Genomic DNA, 20,890 nt, shown 5'->3' on the forward strand with positions numbered 1-20,890 from the left:
AGCTTTTGCAATGCTTCTGGCTGGTCTTCACTCCAGATGCGGCAAATTTTCGATTTAAAAAAAAACAGATAACCGAGCATGAATTGTAATAGTAAAATTCTTGCATGTCAATTTCATATGGAAAATTGGCATGTTGAGGAAAGGCGATTCAAACTCTATTTCTAATTTTTTTTGATTTTTTGTGCTGGCCCGAGTGCGTGAATTTTCTTCATGACAACGTTGGGACATCGGTGAAAAACTATTTGCATAATAATTCTGCCGCAACCATTATTTAGTCTCGACATAAGCATTTCTCCCGTTATTTCGAGCTGCCACTGGTTTCGATAGTGCCCGCACTAAGCGAAGCTTGTTAAATCAAAATTTGAGAATAAAGATGTAGCCGAATTTCGATCAATGAAATCAATGAAACAATGGCAAAATTGAACAAACTAGACTCCGGGATGTTTCCTCACCCACCATATTCTCAATAATCTGGCCCCCAGCGACTACTTTGCTCCTTTGCTGATCTCAAAAAGATGCTCCAGAGAAAAAAAAAATTTTTTCAAAAGAGAGAGCACGATTTAGCAAGCACTTAGTTTGATACAATTAAGGGCTTGCTAAATCGCATCTCTACTGTACACGAATTTGTAACCGGTTGCTTTCATCACTTCGTTGTCAACGTTTGAGTGATATTGATTTCCAAACGCCAAGCACCTTTGAGTTTCAAGATTATCAATCGGCAAACTGATAACAAGACTCTTGACTTCTGAATAAGCAAAACAAAAGTGCGATTAATGGTTATTTAGTAGTGCATTTACTGGCATCTAAAAATACGTCAGCTCAACAACAGGTGAAATGAGAATTGTTTTCTGAATTTGTTGCTAAGAAGATTACCAATCATACCACGTACAAATAGTGGGTGGTGTAATTTCAAGTTCAAGCGAAAAGTGAAACCCAAAAGCTATATTGATAAGAAACACTTTTGCCGTATCAAATTGCTATCAGCTGATATTTATTCACACACGGTTATTCCCGGCCACGAGAGTTTGTTCGAGCAAAGCTCAGCGTAGAACTGTTGGGAGTATTTCACACAAATATCTTGAACCCAACCGACCTGATTGGTAAACATCCATCTACGACCTCATCGAGTCCTGGTTCGCTAATCGCGTCAGGTTGACTCGCACCGGCCTGACACGCTCCGTCTGACGATTTTTACAGTGAATCACTCACCTATCATTATCAAAGAAGTATTTCTTCAAGCTGATAGGAGCTCCTTTCAATGTTTCGTGGTGCTGACACTGGCTCTTATTGATACGGTTGTAATGTGACCACAATCAGTCTTAGATTCGGTGCGTCGCGAAACGGTTGGAATTTCACGGCTTGAATCGCCAAAGTCTAAAGTGAAGTCTCCTCCACAGACTCCCCCCCCCCCCCCCTCGGAACGAAATGGACCTCGCCCCGTTCGATATAGACACATCGCCCCCATCGGCGGCCCTACTCGAAGTCGCTCGCCGAGAATTACGGGAAACTCCGGAAGTACGTGAAACTGCCACCGTTGAACTCCGGAAGCTGCTTCACAATGCCACCGATCTGCACTACCGGGATGACGATGATTTTCTGCTTGTTTTTCTCAGACCGTGCCATTTCTATCCGGAGAGTGCCCTGAAAATGGTGAGTTAGAATTAGATATTAATTCACAGTAAGATTAATGCTAGAAATGTATCCACCACCGATTGACAATTCCTTGGTTTTTTTTCCTTGAGCAAGCCAACAATTTCGAAAGCACTTTTCCAGTAGCCAAACTCTATTTTTGCTTGGCTGCTTTTTCGTCCTTCGAGTCATTCTGGCTCAGTTTGCCATTAACAACATCCTCGAATGGTTCATATACAGTTGAAAATATTTCGTAAATTTGAAGCTTATTTATACACATATTTTGAGTAAGGAATTTGGATATAAATTTACCTCACAATTCTTCATTCTTCAATATACCTAAGCACTAACTTGAAAATAGAGTTTTATTCATTGAAAAATCAATGCACTCCACTTTAGCTTTAGTTCCTGGTTCATAATTTTAGAAACAAACAAAGTGCCACTAGTTGATCTACAGCTTCAAGTTGCTTGCCAAACAAGGAGCATTTCGAACTCCAGTTTTTCGTGTTAAGGTCAGGTATAGTTTGTACCAGAGGTGGAAATAAGCCTATTTTGCGCACGAAAATGTGAATCAAGATTTCCGATTGTGAATCGAAAAACCGAGCACCACGAATTAAAAAAAAATGGGTAACAAAACTAAAATTACGATTATTTGTTAAAATTGTGTGAACTGTATATTACACAGAGTAGCAGTAGACCTTATGCATACGCGCTCTTTTTATTGCTCTAGGACAAATTTGTTCTCATTCTCAGAAGACAACCAGCTTTGGATGCTCTCACAAAAACTCGTTCGCGCGATTTTCACGAATTTGGATTCAAAAGAAAGTTATTATGAATAGAATTTCATAAAGATCCAAATTTCCGATTCTGTAATTCCAGAAATATGACGCAAAAATAAAATCAAGATCAAAATATCATCAAATTGTAATCACTAGCGAAGGTGATCGCTTGTGATCTTTTCCAATAAAGATCACTAATGATCTGATCTTGTTAAGATCAGTTGATCAGTGATCTTTGAATCACATCGATCAAAATCAATATTGATCTTCCATCACACAAAATCGATAGTGATTTTGAGCTATCATTAACACTGATTCCTGTGAGTTCAAATCACGAGACGATTCGATCAGCTTTGAGCATTGTGGAAGAAAATCATTCATGAGAAAGATCAGACATGAGTGCCGATCTTTCTCATGAGAGGCGGGAAAATTAGTTGATTCCAATGAGGGGCGGGAAAATTAGTGACAACAGTAATTCTACTGGAATTTTTAACTAAGGATAACGCGTGTCAATGAGACTTTTAAAATCGTGGAAAAATTGTAATTTTGTATCTTTGAGAAGTTTAGTTATGGGTCTAAACGATGAAAAAAATCATCATCTTTGCAAATAAACTCAATTGTTTGCATGCTAAAAAGCATCATTCTGTGAAGAGGTATCTTTGAGGACGCTTCTTAAAAATCATGATTTGCGGTGTCCACTGTATCTCAGCGCAGACTAATCAGAAGTGAACAAATCAAGACAGAAAAGTTAGAGTAGAAGTTTTTCTAGACCCCAACGTTTCAGATTATTTTATTTTTATTTTTGGTGGTTGTTCAAAATAAAAACTACGATTTTTCACGAAAAAATCCACCATTCTGTAACTGTTAAACCTCCCCAAAATAACAAACAACAAAAAAAAACATTGGGGTCTGGTTTTTTATATGTAGAAAGTGTGTAAAATTTGAAAAAAAAAATTAGTGCAGTAGTAGTTTGAAAGACGATGGAAACGGAGTTTCAAAACCTGCTTTCGAGAAAAACGCGTTTAAAGTTTTTTGTGTATAAAATCAATGGAAACAATTTATTACTCCATTTAGTTTATTTAAATGAAACATTTCAAGAGGGTTTTGTCAAGTTTTCAAGTCAATCGAAGCAGAAATCTTGGGCCTGTGCGCCGAGTTCTTACTTTTTCGCAGTATGAGATAAGTAAAGATAAAGGCCCATCACTTGCTGAATTTTGTTCCGACAGGCTTGAAAAATTTCACAGAATATTCTTGAAATGTTTCACTATAACAAAATACAAAGAAAATAATAAATGATTTTTCAAAAGTGTTAAGCCCTACCCGCCCCATAATGTATTTTTTTTTCAGTTTTTACTGCGTAATAAAAATACGCAATGCAAAATTAGTAAAATATATACCACACCAAATAGTGATTACAGCGGCCAAAGACTTTGTTTTACTTCCAGCTGGTTGATGCTGATGATAATGTTCATGCACTATTTAGATTAAACCCAATACAACGCTTGGATTTTTCTTATCATTATAATTATTATTCATCGCAGGATGTATGTTAATATTACTAGCTGTTTTTTTATAATATTACACCACCATTACCGAATAAATTTGAAATACATCACGAAGCATAGAGTTTCGATGCGACCGATGAAATAAGCTCAAATAACGAGCATAAAATTCTTGATATCGAATAATCCATATCTGAGAAAATTGAGCGGTAATCAGTTTTGACAGCCACTTGAACTTTAATGAACACGTAGTAAAGACTGTCCCAGAAAGTATGGACGCAACCAAAAACTGCTGTCATTTCGCAATGGTTCAGAATCTGTCAGTTGTTTATTCGTTTTCATTAGTTTGTTTCGAAATGCGTGGACTTTCAGCAGAACAACGTCGAAAAATTGTGTACAAATGGTGCACAGAACGCGGACTGTCACTGAGAAAGATAGCAAAAATGGAAGGAGTAAGTGAAAAAGCCGTGCGAAATGCAATCAGGAAGTTCGGGGAGGATAACACCTTTGAGGATAAACCGAAAACGGGTCGAAAAAAAGGTCCTGCTACCCCTCAGTTGGATAAACGTATACTGAAGGCGTTCGAGCAAAAGAAGGAGGTTTCAGTTCGGGATGTGGCCAAAAAAGTGGGCACTTCGAAGTCTAATGTTCTTCGTGCTAAAGAACGTTTGAATCTTCGAACCTGTAAGAAGCAGAAACAACCAAAACGTAGTCCAAAACAAGAAGCATCGATCAGGCCGAGGGTTCGAAAGCTGTACAATACGACTCTTGCTGGAAATTTAAACTGGACATCTAACACTTGTGAATTATTTACAGCGAAATCAAAGTGCGTCCATACTTTCTGGAACAGTCTTTAGCATTAAAACGATCCTAACTTTGTTGAAATGTATTTGTGATACTAATAACGTTGAAGACATTTTTAAATTCTAAGTAAAACAAATATTTATACCTCAAAATTCATGCGTTTCAAAATTTATTGTAATATCTATATATATTAAAATGAAGAGATCATTCTTTGTAATTGCATCACGTAAGAACGGATGGGCGGATTTACATGTTTTTTTTTTTTTTGTTTGAACAGTTTTTACCCCCACCGGGGAAACTTACCGGAAAAAGTGTGAAAAATCCATAAAACTGTTTTGTATGGACAATGGAATTTTCCGTTGTAAAAGTCACCAATGCTTGCTAGATCTACGATTGGTGTTTGGCGCGCAACGAGTTGCATAAGTGTTTGACCGTCGAAGAAAAGAATACTAGATCGCTGAAAAAATCGTTTGGCGGGAAGCGAGTAGTTTTGTGTGGAGATTTCCCATGCATACTTGATCCATTCTTTATTACGAGCCACGTGCTTAATTGTGTATCAAAATTATTGCTTGCCAAATGACTCAATGACGGAATGCATATGACTGTTCTTAAAAAGCCACTGTAGGCAGGAGAAAAAGTTTTGATATTTACCAGTTGATGAATTGTGTTGAATGGAGTCAGATGAATAGTATTGGTCATCGCGGGCGTGAGTTTAACAATTCATAAAACTTTTGAATGAATCAATGAAAAGAAATATTCCTTGCATTTTGCTTTCTAATGATTTCGATTAGACTAAGCGCACATAATAAGTGGCAATCAGATTAATGTTCATAACGGAACGAGACTGCCATTATAACGGGTGATTTTTTAAGAGCTTGAGAACTTTTTTAAACAATAAAACGCATAAAATTTGCAAAATCTCATCGGTTCTTTATTTTAAACGTTAGATTGGTACATGACATTTACTTTTTGAAGATAATTTCATTTAAATGTTGACCGCGGCTGCGTCTTAGGTGGTCCATTCGGAAAGTCCAATTTTGGGCAACTTTTTCGAGCATTTCGGCCGGAATAGCCCGAATTTCTTCGGAAATGTTGTTTTCCAAAGCTGGAATAGTTACTGGCTTATTTCTGTAGACTTTAGACTTGACGTAGCCCCACAAAAAATAGTCTAAAGGCGTCAAATCGCATGATCTTGGTGGCCAACTTACCGGTCCATTTCTTGAGATGAATTGTTCTCCGAAGTTTTCCCTCAAAATGGCCATAGAATCGCGAGCTGTGTGGCATGTAGCGCCATCTTGTTGAAACCACATGTCTACCAAGTTCAGTTCTTCCATTTTTGGCAACAAAAAGTTTGTTAGCATCGAACGATAGCGATCGCCATTCACTGTAACGTTGCGTCCAACAGCATCTTTGAAAAAATACGGTCCAATGATTCCACCAGCGTACAAACCACACCAAACAGTGCATTTTTCGGGATGCATGGGCAGTTCTTGAACGGCTTCTGGTTGCTCTTCACTCCAAATGCGGCAATTTTGCTTATTTACGTAGCCATTCAACCAGAAATGAGCCTCATCGCTGAACAAAATTTGTCGATAAAAAAGCGGATTTTCTGCCAACTTTTCTAGGGCCCATTCACTGATTTGCAAGCGTTGCTCGTTAGTAAGTCTATTCATGATGAAATGTCAGAGCATACTGAGCAAATAATAATGCATGAAAATCATAACCTCAAAAAATCTGAGCAAATACTAATGCATGAAAATCCTAACCTCAAAAAAATCACCTTTTATATATATATATATATATATATATATATATATATATATATATATATATATATATATATATATATATATATATATATATATATATATATATATATATATATATATACATATATATATATATATATATATATATATATATCGAAGTGATGTAAACAATTGAAAACTTTAGAAAAAGTACGTTTCATTTCCCACATTAAAATTCATTGGGAACATTATAAACGGCATAATCGTATTGCAAACTTAACGCAATGTCGTCGTTGCCAAGACTTCGGCCATGGATCCAAAAATTGTCATATGGATATACGGTGTTTGAATTGTGGTAAATCGCATTCGAAAGACGTTTTTCCAATGAATGATACCACTGGTAAATTTTCATGTTCAAATTGCGATGGAAATCATAAATCCAATTATTTGAAATGTCCTGTCAGGGAAAAAAATTTAAACGCTCGTTCGCTTAGACAACAAGCAGAGCTTTCACCATTCATTTCAAAGGTTCAGCGCAGCTACAGCACTCATACCCACAGCCTGAGTTACCGGCTTCGATGCAGGAAATATACACGAGCGAACAGATTGGAGAACGAACCATTCCATACCTACTTGCCGACGAGCGTGCCGTATTACGTTTAATACTATTGAACCTTTATGAAAAAGAGTATGCTTTCTCTTTTCTCTCAAATTTAGGCAATTCGTTCAAATAATTCATCGGTAGTATAAGTGATTCAAGCACACTATCGCTGGTGAACCATTCATCATCAAAGAATACTGTTGAATTTGAATGTAAAAATAATTTATATCATTAAAGTATTTAAGCATAAAAAAGTTAAATTTAGAAGGTTTCACGCTGCTGTAGAATAGACTGTCCACGTTATCTTTCACTACCAGTAGCTATAATTCATGTTTTTGAGTCAGTTAGAGCTTGTGTTCCTTCAAGTGTACGGAATAAGGAAAGTTTCGTAATGAATGGGCACTGCACTGAAGCATATTTCTCTCATTTCGGAAGATGATAAGCTTGATCGATAATGTTGCGCAATACGGTTTGCTTCAATGCGTGTGCTGTTTAAAGCAAGCAGCAAGCACTTGCAAGCACTGGTGGACATTCATGAATCAGAATTAAAAATAATTTATCTGCCGTATGAACATTTAGCAGTACTTAAAACTAAAATTAGCGGCAGTGGGATTGATATTATTTATAATCTCTCATTGGCTCTCTTATCATACTGAGCACTTTTTACTTCAATGTTGGTCCTTTTGCGGAACGATTTTTGCTTTTTGTAGCCATAGACATCACAACAATCCTGATACTATTAAAGCTCAAACAAAAGTGCGAATGCGAGCGAAGTTTGATCAATATACACCGAATGTGAAAGGGAAACAAAAAAGAGCTTTTCATATTTAGGTTCATTCGTTCTCCAAGCCGTGGCTTGCACGCCTAATTCTTCTAAGGCACTTATTTCTTTGAATTTAAAACAAAAAACAGGTACGCCTTCCAATTCGTCTTCTAACGAAAACAATTTATTGACAGGTAGATCGACCTCGTCATCATCTTCTTCTAATATCAGTTATGCTAGTATAACAGGTAGAAATTTACCACTTAATTCTACTAATGTAAATAATCTAAACACAAGACCGCCTTGCAGTTCATCTTTTAACGAAAACAATTTATTAATAGGTAGATCGGAGAAATAATCTTCTTCTAATGGCACCTACAAATATTCCTTCAATGCCATTCGCTTCTTTAAATGAAGTTGATTTAGGCAATATAACTGAAAATAAAATGATCTACCTACAAGATCAACTTTTTCAAATGATCATCCGAATGAATTCGACTTCATCACTTTTTGAAGCATTTCAAATCTGATGGCAATTTGCAAATAATATTATAATGAATTTAAAATTTAACAGTGATGTTAAATAATTATTTAAATATTTTAAATTGGAATGTTCGATCTTTAAAATCGAGTGAAGATGAATTTTATAATTTTCTCAAAGTTCACAAAATTCATATTGCCATTGTGACAGAAACTTTTCTTAAACCAAATGTCAAATTGAAAAGTAATCCACATTATGTGGTTCATCGATTTGACAGGTTTACTGGAATGGGTGGTGGAGTTGACATTGTTGTCCAACGGCAAATTAAACATCGAATTTTATCTTCTTTCAATACTAAAGTTATTGAAAGCTTGGGAATCGAATTTGAAACCATTCATGGAATTTATTTCATCGCTGGAGCATATTTGCCATTCCAATGCACCGGCGAACAATTAAATTTCTTTAAAGGCGATTTGCAAAAACTTACAAGATATCGATCGAAATTTTTCGTAATACGGGACTTAAATGCTAAGCATGTCCAGTGGAATTGTAGGCAAAATAACAGTAATGGTAAAATACTTCATAATCAACTCTCAGCTGGTTACTTCACAGTTCTTCACCCCAGTAATCCGACTTGTTTCTCTTCCTTGAAAACCCCGTCTACAATTGATCTGGATCTGGTGGTTCGTCGACGATAATATCAACGTTCCCGTGATCTTGCTATGAAAAACATAGTTAAGGATTTACAAAGGAAAACAAAACATAGATTTACTCTTTTGCGAAATGAAAATTTCGCTAAAGAAGTTGAACAAATTAAACCATATTCTAAACCTTTCTGGAAACATTCTAAGGTTCTTAAGAAACCTCCGAAACCAATTCCTGCACTGAGTCCTATTGAAAATGAAGTCTCACTGAAATATGAGCATATTTCAACTCAAGTGTGTGACAACATTATTGAGACGAATTTTGATGAAATTAAATCAATTATTAGGAAACTCAAAAACATGAATACTCCTGGTAATGATGAAATTATTAATATTCTATTTAAAAATCTTCCCGATGTTGCCTTGAGACTCCTGGTTAAAATTTTCAACAAGTGTTTTTCATTAGCTTACTTCCCAAAAAGATGGAAAAACGCCAAAGTAATTCCTATCCTGAAACCTGATAAAAATCCAGCAGAAACATCAAGTTATCGACCAATTAGCTTACTTTCTTCTATCAGTAAACTTTTTGAAAAAATTATCTTGTTGAGAATGATGTCTCATATAAATGAAAATTCATTTTTTTTTACCAGAGCAGTTTGGATTTCGTCATGAACATTCAACTACTCATCAACTTGTCAGAGTAACGAACATGATAAAAGCAAATAAATCTTCTAAACGATATAATAATAAACGATATATAATAAATCTTCTGGGTTTTCCACTGGAGTTGCTCTTCTAGATATAGAAAAAGTATTCGACAGTGTTTGGCACAAAGGTTTAATAGCAAAAATGTCTGATTTCCAGTTTCCTATTTATTTGATGAAAATGATTCAAAATTATTTAACTGATCGTACTCTTCAGGTCCGTACGAGGCGGTGTTCCGCAGGGTTCGAGCGTAGCTCCAATCTTGTATAATATTTTCACTTCTGATCTTCCAAATCTACCCGTTGGTTGTCAGAAATCGCTATTCTGTGACGACACAAGTCTGTTAGCCACGGGTAGAAATCTAAGAGTGATCTGCAGTCGCCTACAAAGAAGTTTAAATATTTTCAGTGATTATCTGTCAAAATGGAAAATTAAACTAAATGCAGCAAAAACGCAATTAATTATCTTTCCTCATAGGCCAAGAGCTTCTTTTCTTAAACCAAACAATAATCACATTCTCAAATTGAATGGCTTGGAATTGACATGGTCTGGTCAAGCTAAATACTTAGGTTTAACGTATGACAAAAAACTCACTTTCAAGGATCACATTGAAAGAATCCAGGCAAAGTGTAATAAATATATTAAATGTTTATATACTCTTATAAACAGAAATTCTAAACTCTGTCTAAAAAAAAAATTGTAAATTTATAAACAAATTTTCAGACCAGCCATGCTTTATGCGGTACCAATTTGGTCAAGCTGTTGTTCCACCAGGAAGAAAACGCTTCAAAGGATTCAGAATAAAATTCAGAAAATGATTTTGAAGCGTCCTCCCTTGTTTAGTACAAATCAGTTACACAGACTCACAAATGTAGAACCATTAGATGTAATGTCACATAATATTATAAGCAAATTCCGACAAAAATCGATGCAATCTTCAATTGAATCGATTCGCTCTCTGTATTAGTTAGTAAGTTAGTATATAAGTTCCTTTTCCCCATTACACAATACAAGTATTTTTAGAATTTTCCCTACACAAAATCTCAGAATTGCGGAAGCAAATGATGTCCTCATGGTAATAACCAAATCATTCTGGCAACACGTCAACCTAATAGTACAGTGTTTTTACCGTTGTGATAAAATTACGAATTTCCTCTGTTATTTTATATTCTATCGTTATTGTTGGATATTAAACTGAACCGTCAATCGCTACTTTGTGACCAGCATCTGGAGTACACCTCGATTTGAACGTATCAACTGGAACCAACATCTGTTGTTCATTTGTTTATATCAATTGTGCGAGCGATATCACCAGCTTCTCCTTACAGTGTGCGTAACACCAGCGAATTTGAGCAAAGCAAGTATGGAGAAAAAACAATGCGGAGAATGCCACTTGCCAAGAAACGAATTGGAACCAGTACGATGTGGTTTTTGCGATTCGTATTTCCATATCAGCCAGCAGTGCTGTGGATTCAATAACCGCACAAATCGTGATCTTTTCTCGCAAGGAAAGGTTATATTTGTTTGTGTCAAATGTAAGGAAGAACTTGATGGTAGAAATGTATTCTCCTACATCAAGGACCTAATGGCATCAAAGCAACCCCAACCTACACAACTGACTGATCTATCTGCTCAAGTTAATCAACTTTTCAACTTGATTGAGACACTCAGTAAGCAAGTTGAAAATATTGCATCTGATCGTTCTACTAGTGAATTTACAAATGCTTCCGGATGGCCTAAATTAGGTGTGAAACGGCGACGTGGAAACAATGGGCAAACTTTAGTAAGTGTTGCGGATGTTAAAAAAATCGTTTCACGCTGTATGGATGTGACCGATGATATTGATGTTGTACGGTTAGTTCCAAAGGAGGCAGATGTTTCAAAAATGACATTTATTTCATTTAAAATCGGACTTGATCCTGGTCTGAAGAGTCAATCATTAGATGCTTCAACATGGCCGAATGGACTTCTGTTCAGAGAGTTTGTTGAAAATTCTGTAAAACGTTCTCAAGGAAAAGGTGCACCTACCGTCCCTTTAGACAGTGGCACTCCTCAACCTTCGTTGACGCAACCTCGGATCCGGGACACCCAGCAATAAGCACTAAGGAAGTCTCCCTACTACTCCACCCAGTCGTGCTCGCCGCTGATATCCACCATCGTCATCGTCCCGGTCCTGTGGTCGGTGATGGTAGTGGAGGCTTCCGACATGCTACTCCAGGCGAGTATAATGTGTTACAAGAACCCGCGGTACCTGACATTTTCCCACTTTCCAGTGCAACTAATATCAATGACGCCGTAGAATATTTTTGCGATGCGGTGGAAAATGTTGTTTACCGTACTGTTCCCGTCAGTCGCCCTCCTAAAAAACCACCGTGGACAAATAGGCGCTTACGCGCTCTTAAACGGACGCGATCATCAGTTCTTCGAAAATTTTGTAGTTTCCGATCTTCGTAGTCAATACCGCCGTTACAATATGTTCCTATATCGGCGCTATATAAGACGTACTGGACTCAATCTCCGTCGAAACCCTAAACTTTTTTGGTCTTTTGTGAATTCAAAAAGAAGAGAGACTGGTCTTCCGCACTCGATGTTTTTCGGAAATCAAACAGCCTGCAACGAGAAGGAAAAGTGTGATTCATTTGCGCATCACTTCAAGGATGCATTTCATGACAATTCTGCAACACAGATTCAAATTGACGAGGCAACTGCTGGTGTACCACGTGATATATTTAATTTCCATATTCCTCTCATAACTGAGCAAATGGTCGAGACAGCAATTCGAAAATTAAAGCTATCGTTCGCTGCTGGTCCTGATGGTATTCCTTCATCTGTGTTGAAACGAGTATTTACTTTACAAAGCAAGTATTTACTCGCTTCTAGTGACCTAACTCTCACATGCAGTTTTCCTTTCAAAACATTCCATGTGAGCTATCCTCTTCGTGAGGAATGGTTGTCTGGTTGTCTGGAACGACAACTTGATGAACACATAGTTTGTTATACGGACGGTTCTCTGTTGAATGGTCGTGCTGGTGCTGGTGTCTACTGTCGTGAAATGAGGCTGGAGCAGTCTCATTCACTTGGTAGATACTGTACTGTGTTCCAAGCAGAAATCTACGCAATTCTGTGTGGAGTACAATCGGCACTTCAGCAGAGGATCTGTGGTAAACGTATTTATTTTTGTTCCGACAGTCAGGCAGCCTTAAAAGCACTCAGTTCGAATGACTCACGGTCGAATCTAGTGATCGCATGTCGAACTCAAATTGAAGACCTCAGCATTTCAAATGCTGTTTACTTCGTATGGGCACCCGGCCATTCTGGTATTACTGGAAATGAATGGGCTGATGAGTTGGCTAGAGCTGGTGCAACGAATGATTTCGTTGGTCCTGAACCAGCTTTACCACTTTCAACTAGTTGGATAAAGCACAAGATACGTTCTTGGGCTGCATCCAAACATGCCAGCTACTGGCGCAGCTTGCAAACTTGCGCTCAGACAAAAGCATTTCTACCAGATTTAAATCTAAAAATGTCAAAGTGTCTACTGCATTTCTCCAAGTATCATTGAAGTATTCTGGTCAGAGCTCTGACTGGACATTGCAAACTCAATTATCACATGGCTACTATTCAACGTGCTGAGTATTATTCGTGTGATTTGTGTGAATGCGATTACGGTACTTCATATCATCTGATATGTAACTGTCCCGCATTGACGCAGCTACGTATCCGGGTTTTTGGTTCTCCATACATGGTTGAGTCTGTGTATGCGGAGCTAAAATTGAAGGATATTCTCTCATTTCTCACCCAATGTGGTAAGGAGCTATAGTCAGAAGGGTTCATCGTTCTTCCTGGAGTGAATGAATCCCTTCTGTATTCACCTTAAATAGGGTTTAGCAGATTGTTTGGCATCCTTTGGGGGGTACCGAATTCACTTCTGCTCTTACATACTGCGAGTCGTTCTGCATTCTTCCGGGAGTGCAGAATGGTGTCGCTTTTGTAAGATCTCTAAATCCTCTCGGGGGTTGGAGGTTTTATGAACAGCAGACTGTTCTGGACCTCGTAGAGGTTCAGAATTTCCTTCTGCTTCCACTAAATGTGATCCTCAGCAGATTGTTCAGCATCCCTTAGGGGTGCAGAATTTATTTCTGCTTTTATGTGTTTTTGTGTCGTCAATTTTTCCCATCCTCCTAGTCCAACCCTTACCATTTCCTTTCAATCCTTCCCTCTTATATATCGGGAAAATGATGCTAAAATGATGCTGATTCGCTGCTGGTCCTGATGGTATTCCTTCATCTGTGTTGAAACGTTGCGCAGGAGCACTCAGTTATCCAATATCGAAATTGTTTAATCTTTCAACTTTACAAAGCGAGTTTTCTTCACGATGGAAGTTTTCCTATATGTTCCCGGTTCACAAAAAGGGCGATAAACGTGACATTTCCAACTATCGCGGTATTACGTCTTTGTGTGCATGTTCGAAGCTATTCGAAATTATCGTAAACGATATTTTGTTTGCCAGTAGCAGAACCTACATAGATAATGAACAGCACGGGTTTTACCCGAAACGATCGGTTACATCGAATCTTATGATATTCACCTCAAAATGCGTGCAGACCATGGACTCTGGATGGCAAATCGATGCAGCGTATATGGATCTTAAAGCGGCATTTGATCGAGTAGATCACAAAATACTTCTGTCCAAGCTTCAACTACTGGGTGTCTCAACGATGAGCGTAGAGTGGTTTAGATCGTATCTGACAAACCGTTCTGTACAGGTTAAAATCGGTTTTTCAACATCTGAAGTTTTCTCGAATTTTTCTGGAGTTCCGCAAGGCAGCAATCTTGGTCCGTTGCTGTTTTCGCTTTTCATGAACGATGTTTCACAGCTATTATCACCTGAATCCAGATTATTTTATGCAGACGATGCAAAAATCATGAAGGTTATCAAGCGTCTCGCGGACTGTTTTGTACTACAACATATGATACAAAAGTTCGTAGATTGGTGTTCAAAAAATTGTTTGTGTCTGAGTATCGAGAAATGCTGCGTCATATCTTTCTATCGGAAAACTGATCCTATCTTGTTTGGCTATGAAATCTCAGAAAGGTCCATGACACGAGTAGAATGTATAAAGGATCTTGGTGTGACTCTAGATCGTGAAATTACCTTTAGACTGCACTATGACGATATGTTGGCCAAAGCAAACCGTTAACTTGGTTTCATCTTCAAGGTAGCCAAAGAGTTTCGAGACCCACTTTGTTTAAGATCATTGTACTGTTCACTTGTACGTTCAATACTAGAGTCAAACGCTGTGATTTGGTGCCCCTACCATGCTTACTGGACCGCTAGGATTAAGACTGTTCAACATAAATTTGTAAGGTACGCTCTGCGCCTGTTACCGTGGCGTGACCCTATGAACCTACCATCATACGAAGATCGCTGCCGTTTGTTGAATCTCGAGCCATTGGAGGTACGACGCATAACTGCTCAAGCAACTTTCGCTGCCAAACTACTTTTGGGCGACATAGATAGACCAACGTTACTCATGCGCCTAAACCTCTACGCATCTGAGAGATCACTTCGCCAGCGGAACTTCCTGTCTCTTGAACCACGAAATAGAATGTATGGACAACATGAGCCTTTTCGGACAGTTTGTATGCGGTTCAACGAATTCTCTCAACTATTCGATTTTAATGTGTCGTCAACCGTGTTTCATAAACGTTTACTTGACAATTTCCACATAGTGAATAGCGATAGTTAGGTTTAGTTTTTAAGTTTTAATTGTTTGTTTTTATTCATTAAGACAACATATGTCAGATGAAGTTATACAAATATACAAATATACAAATATACAAATATACAAATATACAAATATACAAATATACAAATATACAAATATACAAATATACAAATATACAAATATACAAATATACAAATATACAAATATACAAATATACAAATATACAAATATACAAATATACAAATATACAAATATACAAATATACAAATATACAAATATACAAATATACAAATATACAAATATACAAATATACAAATATACAAATATACAAATATACAAATATACAAATATACAAATATACAAATATACAAATATACAAATATACAAATATACAAATATACAAATATACAAATATACAAATATACAAATATACAAATATACAAATATACAAATATACAAATATATACAAATATATATAATAGGGCTGAAAAGTCACCACTTGTGGCTGAACACCCAATTTAAATCTTAATAATTTAATTTTAACTCATATTCCAATAAATAGTTATTTAAAAAAACCTATTTTAATCCACCTAGTGGTGTAATGATGCCTTTCTCATATTACTCATTACATCATAAATATAACCGTGAAATTCGCAAAAACAACTGTTTATTGAATAGGAATAGGATAATTTGTTCGGATCTAATCTCACAAACTCTATAAATCCTGTTTAACCTGTAGTTCCGGAACCGAAAGTAGTATCCACAACAAATTAAGGAATTCCGTATGAAACTGTAAGACTTTTCTTTTGAACCTATAAGTTTGTGAAAATCTATTCGGCCATCTCCAAGAAAAGTGAGTGAGATCCTTTTTGCAGTTTCTAATCACTATTTCCAATTCTCTCGAAACTGGATTCAGATGAACGGAATAGCCAAAGTTGGTTCGTTTGCTACCAACAAATATGACCTACAAATTGGAACAGTTTTGAACGTAGTTAAACTTATACTTACTATCTCATGCTCTATTTCGTTTGAACCAATTAAACTAAATCTAACGAAACGAACCTGCATTTCTGTTACTACTGCGTGCTAAACAGCATGAATCAGCAGCATGAAACATGTAGTAGGATTGTTATTATTATTATTATTGACATCACTACACAACGTGTACGAAATAGAACAAGCACGCCTTGTTCGTTTTGTGTTTTCTTCTTCTTTCGGTATTGTACATATTGTCACTCTATATGGGGATTTGAAAACTTTGACACTCATCGCCCTGTAACTGCGGAACCGGAAGTCGGATCCAGATGAAATTTCACAGTAGGTTTAAAGACAGTATGAACTTTAATTCAAATCAAGATTTGTGAAAATCGGTTCAAGCATCGCAGAGAAATCGATGTGAATTTAGTTTTAGGAGTTTTTCTTCTCCACTGTCGGTGCTCTCGGAACAGGAAAAGAGGGGACCAGTAGTGCCGAATTAAGTTTTTATGCCCACAAACTAACAAGCTCTGCAAACTAGAAGAATTTATCAGACAGTTTTATGGGATTTATACCTGTTTTTAACCATCGTTCGTGGAAAAATACTAATAAAATTGGTAATTTTCCACTTATCACGCTTTAGTTCCGGAACCGGAAGTCGGATCCAGATAAAATGTTCCACAAATTTTTAGGATATTATAGGACCTTTCATTTGAATCTAAGTTTGCGAAAATCGGTTGAGTTGTTCCAGAGATAATTGAGTGTAAACTTTTTCTCAAATATTTACATATTACCATATAACTCCGGAACCGGAAGTCACATTTAAACGAAATTCAATAGCAATCTATGGGACCATAATACCTTTTATTTGAATCTTAGTTTGTGAAAATCGGTTCAGCTATCTCTGACAAAAGTGAGTGCATATTTTTTTCACTTTTTTGGTACATATCATCCTATATCTCCGGAACCGGAAGTCGGATCGGAATGAAATTCAATAGCAGGCTATGGGACTATGAGACCTTTCATTTGAATCTTTGTTTGTGAAAATCGGTTTGGCCATCTCTGAGAAAAGTGAGTGCATATTTTTGTTACATACACACACACATACACACACACACACACACACAGACATTTGCCCAGTTCGTCGAGCTGAGTCGAATGGTATATAACATTCGGCCCTCCGGGCCTCGGTTAAAAAGTCGACATGGAAGCTCAGTTTTTCCGCCGGATTCCACACGACATCTAGGCTGGCACTGCCCTTAGGAATATAATAGGAACTATCAATCTCCTAGTGGTCCCCAGTCCCAAAAAACCAAAATAAAACAGTTCATTGTAAGAACTGTGCTAGGATTAGTTTTTATTTTCATACAACCAATATTCATAAACCATCACTTTCAGTGCCAAAAATATTATCGTCGCAGTCCTTATCACTCACTTCCATTCGAATGGTCCAAATGTCACAAAACACGCCACCCTGAAATACGAACTGAAACAAGATTGTGTACACGTGCGCTTGCCTTTTCCGGTGCTGTTTGAGCAAATTAGTGTGATCTTTGTACTGAGATTCGATATTTTTAAGTAATTTGCTGTTATTACCGAAAACGGTGAATTAAGCATCCTAAATCATTGATTCGTTGGTAAATGGAGCGTAACCGAAAGACAAACAACAAACGAATCAGTCACAACAATGAAAAAAAAAAACAAAAACAGTAAAGTCTGATAAGAACAACCGACGGTGGCATGTATTTCGTGTCTGAGAATGAGCAGTGACCTTTGGAATCACAACATCCAACCAATTGACCAAATCCTAAAGAAAAAAAAAACAAAATATTGCGCTGATTCTATATGTAACATTATCACTTATTTTCAATTCATTAATCGATCGGTTGTCGGTTAGGTTAGGCTACGATTTAGGTTATGTTACGAGTTTTGTGACAACTCGAACTAACGTTGGCGGAACTCTGAAACTTTCTGAACATGCAGACATTTTGTCACAAAAAGCCACTTCGCTTATTTCGGTTTTCAACATTGATTTGAACTGTCTGTTGAAAAGAGCCAAATCCCACAAAAATGTGTTGGACGGAAAATTTTTACTAATTGAGAAATCGATTTTTTTTAATTCAAGGAGAGAAGAATTAAAATGCCTTTCAAAATCAGAAGTCGATAAGTAATTTCTTGAATCAAGGCTATTTCTGGTAATCAACTTGCTTGCGTCACAAAAATCGTCATAATTGAATGATTGATCGGCTCGTTTGATAAGCTCGTATCGAAAAATGTTTTTTTTTTCAAATCCACACCAAGAAAACACGTGTGAAATGAAATATGGCTACCAATTTACAGATTCGGTAGCAGCGATAGAAGCATCAATCAGTCCAAGGTTCATTGTGATTATTAATCGTATATTTTTCGCTCTCTCTCTCTTCCTCTTCCACTGTTTCCCCACATGTGCAGATGCGAAGAATAGCCGATTTCAAGAAGAACTACCACCCACTGATGCACAATCTCTACCCGGAGGATGAAAAGCTGTCGTTCATCGAGCACGGCATCGTCAACGTGTTGACGAACCGTGACCGCAAGGGACGTCGAATTCTGATTCTGAACGTGGGAAAAGTGTGGGATCCGAAGCAGGTTAGCCCGGAGAAGCTGTTCCGGATGCTGTTCCTGGTTCATCTCGTCGCTCAGCTGGAAGCGTCCACGCAAATAAACGGAGTCGTCATCATCATGGACTTTGAGGGACTCTCGCTGAAACAGGTGCGTGCACTGTCGCCATCTTTCTCCCGGCTGCTGCTGACCTTCATCCAGGAAGCCGTCCCCCTGCGAATGAAAGAAGTCCACATTGTCAATCAGCCGTACATTTTCAAAATGGTCTGGACACTGTTCAAGCCGTTCATCGGAGAAAAGCTGAAAAACAGGGTAAACCGTACGATCGCCTACTGCGATACAAAATAATCGAACAACTTGTTTTGTTTTATTTTATTTTAGCTCGAATTCCACGGCAGTGACACGAAAAAGCTGCACCAGTACATCGATCCAAGTGACCTGCCGAAAAACTATGGCGGCACTCGGCCTCCGCTGGACTACGGTTCACGCGAATGGTATCCTTGCATCGAGAAGTACGTCGATCACATCAGCAAATGGAACACGTACGGACACGCAAACGCACTTTGATTGTGCCGTAATTCACCGAACAACTACGAGCAAGGTTAAACGATTTTAATGATATTAGAAGAATTGATTTATGGGAAGCAGATAAGTGCTGATGGCAGGAACCAAAAAATACCTACTAACTTTTACGCAGAGCAAAGCTACTTAGAAGTGTAGATTGATTGTTTCATTGGAAACGTGCGAAAATTGATAAAACACTAATAATTTATTCTCTAAGATCGATTAGGCTAAGGGGACTAACTTAAGCTGGAAATAATAACGAATCGATGAAGATAATGTCGTTTGATTTCGATGGTGATTTTTCCGAAGCTAATCATTTGTGCAACTATCGATTCAGCTGAAACTTAAGCTAGACCACTGTTTCACAACTCACAACTTTTCGTTTCCCGAGAAATCTGCACGGAGAACCCTTCGATCATAAAATCGCGATATCGCAGTTTTTGATTTTTGCGATAGTTGATTTAACTAATTTCTTTTTGATTCAACCAAAATGGGTTTTGATTTGCATATATTCAAGTAGTTGAAAAATATGTTGTTTTGAATGCTGTCAAATGCCGGAGACAGTTGAAAGCAAAACAATAATCGCATTGCAAAATCGACAACTTTTTTAGTTGAAATCTGTTCGCGTCGCTTCAAAATGTCAATTAAAACAAAATCGATGGTTAAAGCATTTGGTGAAATTGTGTTCATTCGATTTGAGGAATTTATGATAACAAGTGTTTATCTGACAGCGGTGTTGTGATAAAATTAACCTTGTTTAAGTTGAAAAAGATTTGGTGACAAATTGGAAAATGTTAATGAATGATCATCTCGTAATCTTTCTGGTATGCGCAAAAATTTTATATTTCAAATTCGATCATTGATTTACTTCCAGCAGACTGTTTTACTTCCAGCTGTTTGATACCGATGATGATGTTCATGCATTAGCAATAAAACACTTTTTGACATGAATTTAATTTATAAAAGTAACAGCCGCGAAGGGTTTCAAATACATAGAACGCGCTGCGATTTAATTGGTCGATTAAATTGCCGTCGCAAAATTCCAATTCCCAGCGGTTGATGCACCCAAGCTCATATAAATTGACTAAAATAATCAGTGCATAACTTTATTTCAACCGTTTGAAGGCATCATCTTTCAATTCTCATTTTAGGTAAATTTAATAATTTCGCTAATTTACTCGCCCCTCCGGGCACTTTTGCTGATTGAAAACGTTTTTCTAGATCAATCATTTCCGATCGAATCAGAAGTATTTTTTTAGAATTTAGATCTTCACTGATCTCGACTTGACATGATCATGATCATACAAAAATCCAAATCACTTAGAGATCAGATCAGTTCTGATTTCGTAATGATAATTTATTCCT

General features: G+C 37.1%; 1 protein-coding gene across 1 annotated transcript; it reads left to right on the forward strand.

Moving 5' to 3' along the window:
• The first annotated feature begins 1,318 nt into the window (after nt 1-1,318).
• LOC131431770 (clavesin-1-like) lies at nt 1,319-19,779 on the forward strand. The gene is made up of 3 exons (XM_058597647.1): nt 1,319-1,650; nt 18,812-19,273; nt 19,343-19,779. The coding sequence occupies exons 1-3, from the start codon at nt 1,426-1,428 to the stop codon at nt 19,526-19,528; spliced, it is 873 nt and encodes a 290-aa protein (XP_058453630.1). The 5' UTR covers nt 1,319-1,425; the 3' UTR covers nt 19,529-19,779.
• Nucleotides 19,780-20,890: the final 1,111 nt, after the last annotated feature.

This window comes from Malaya genurostris, chromosome 2, assembly GCF_030247185.1.
Source record: "Malaya genurostris strain Urasoe2022 chromosome 2, Malgen_1.1, whole genome shotgun sequence".
Classification (NCBI taxonomy): domain Eukaryota; kingdom Metazoa; phylum Arthropoda; class Insecta; order Diptera; family Culicidae; genus Malaya; species Malaya genurostris.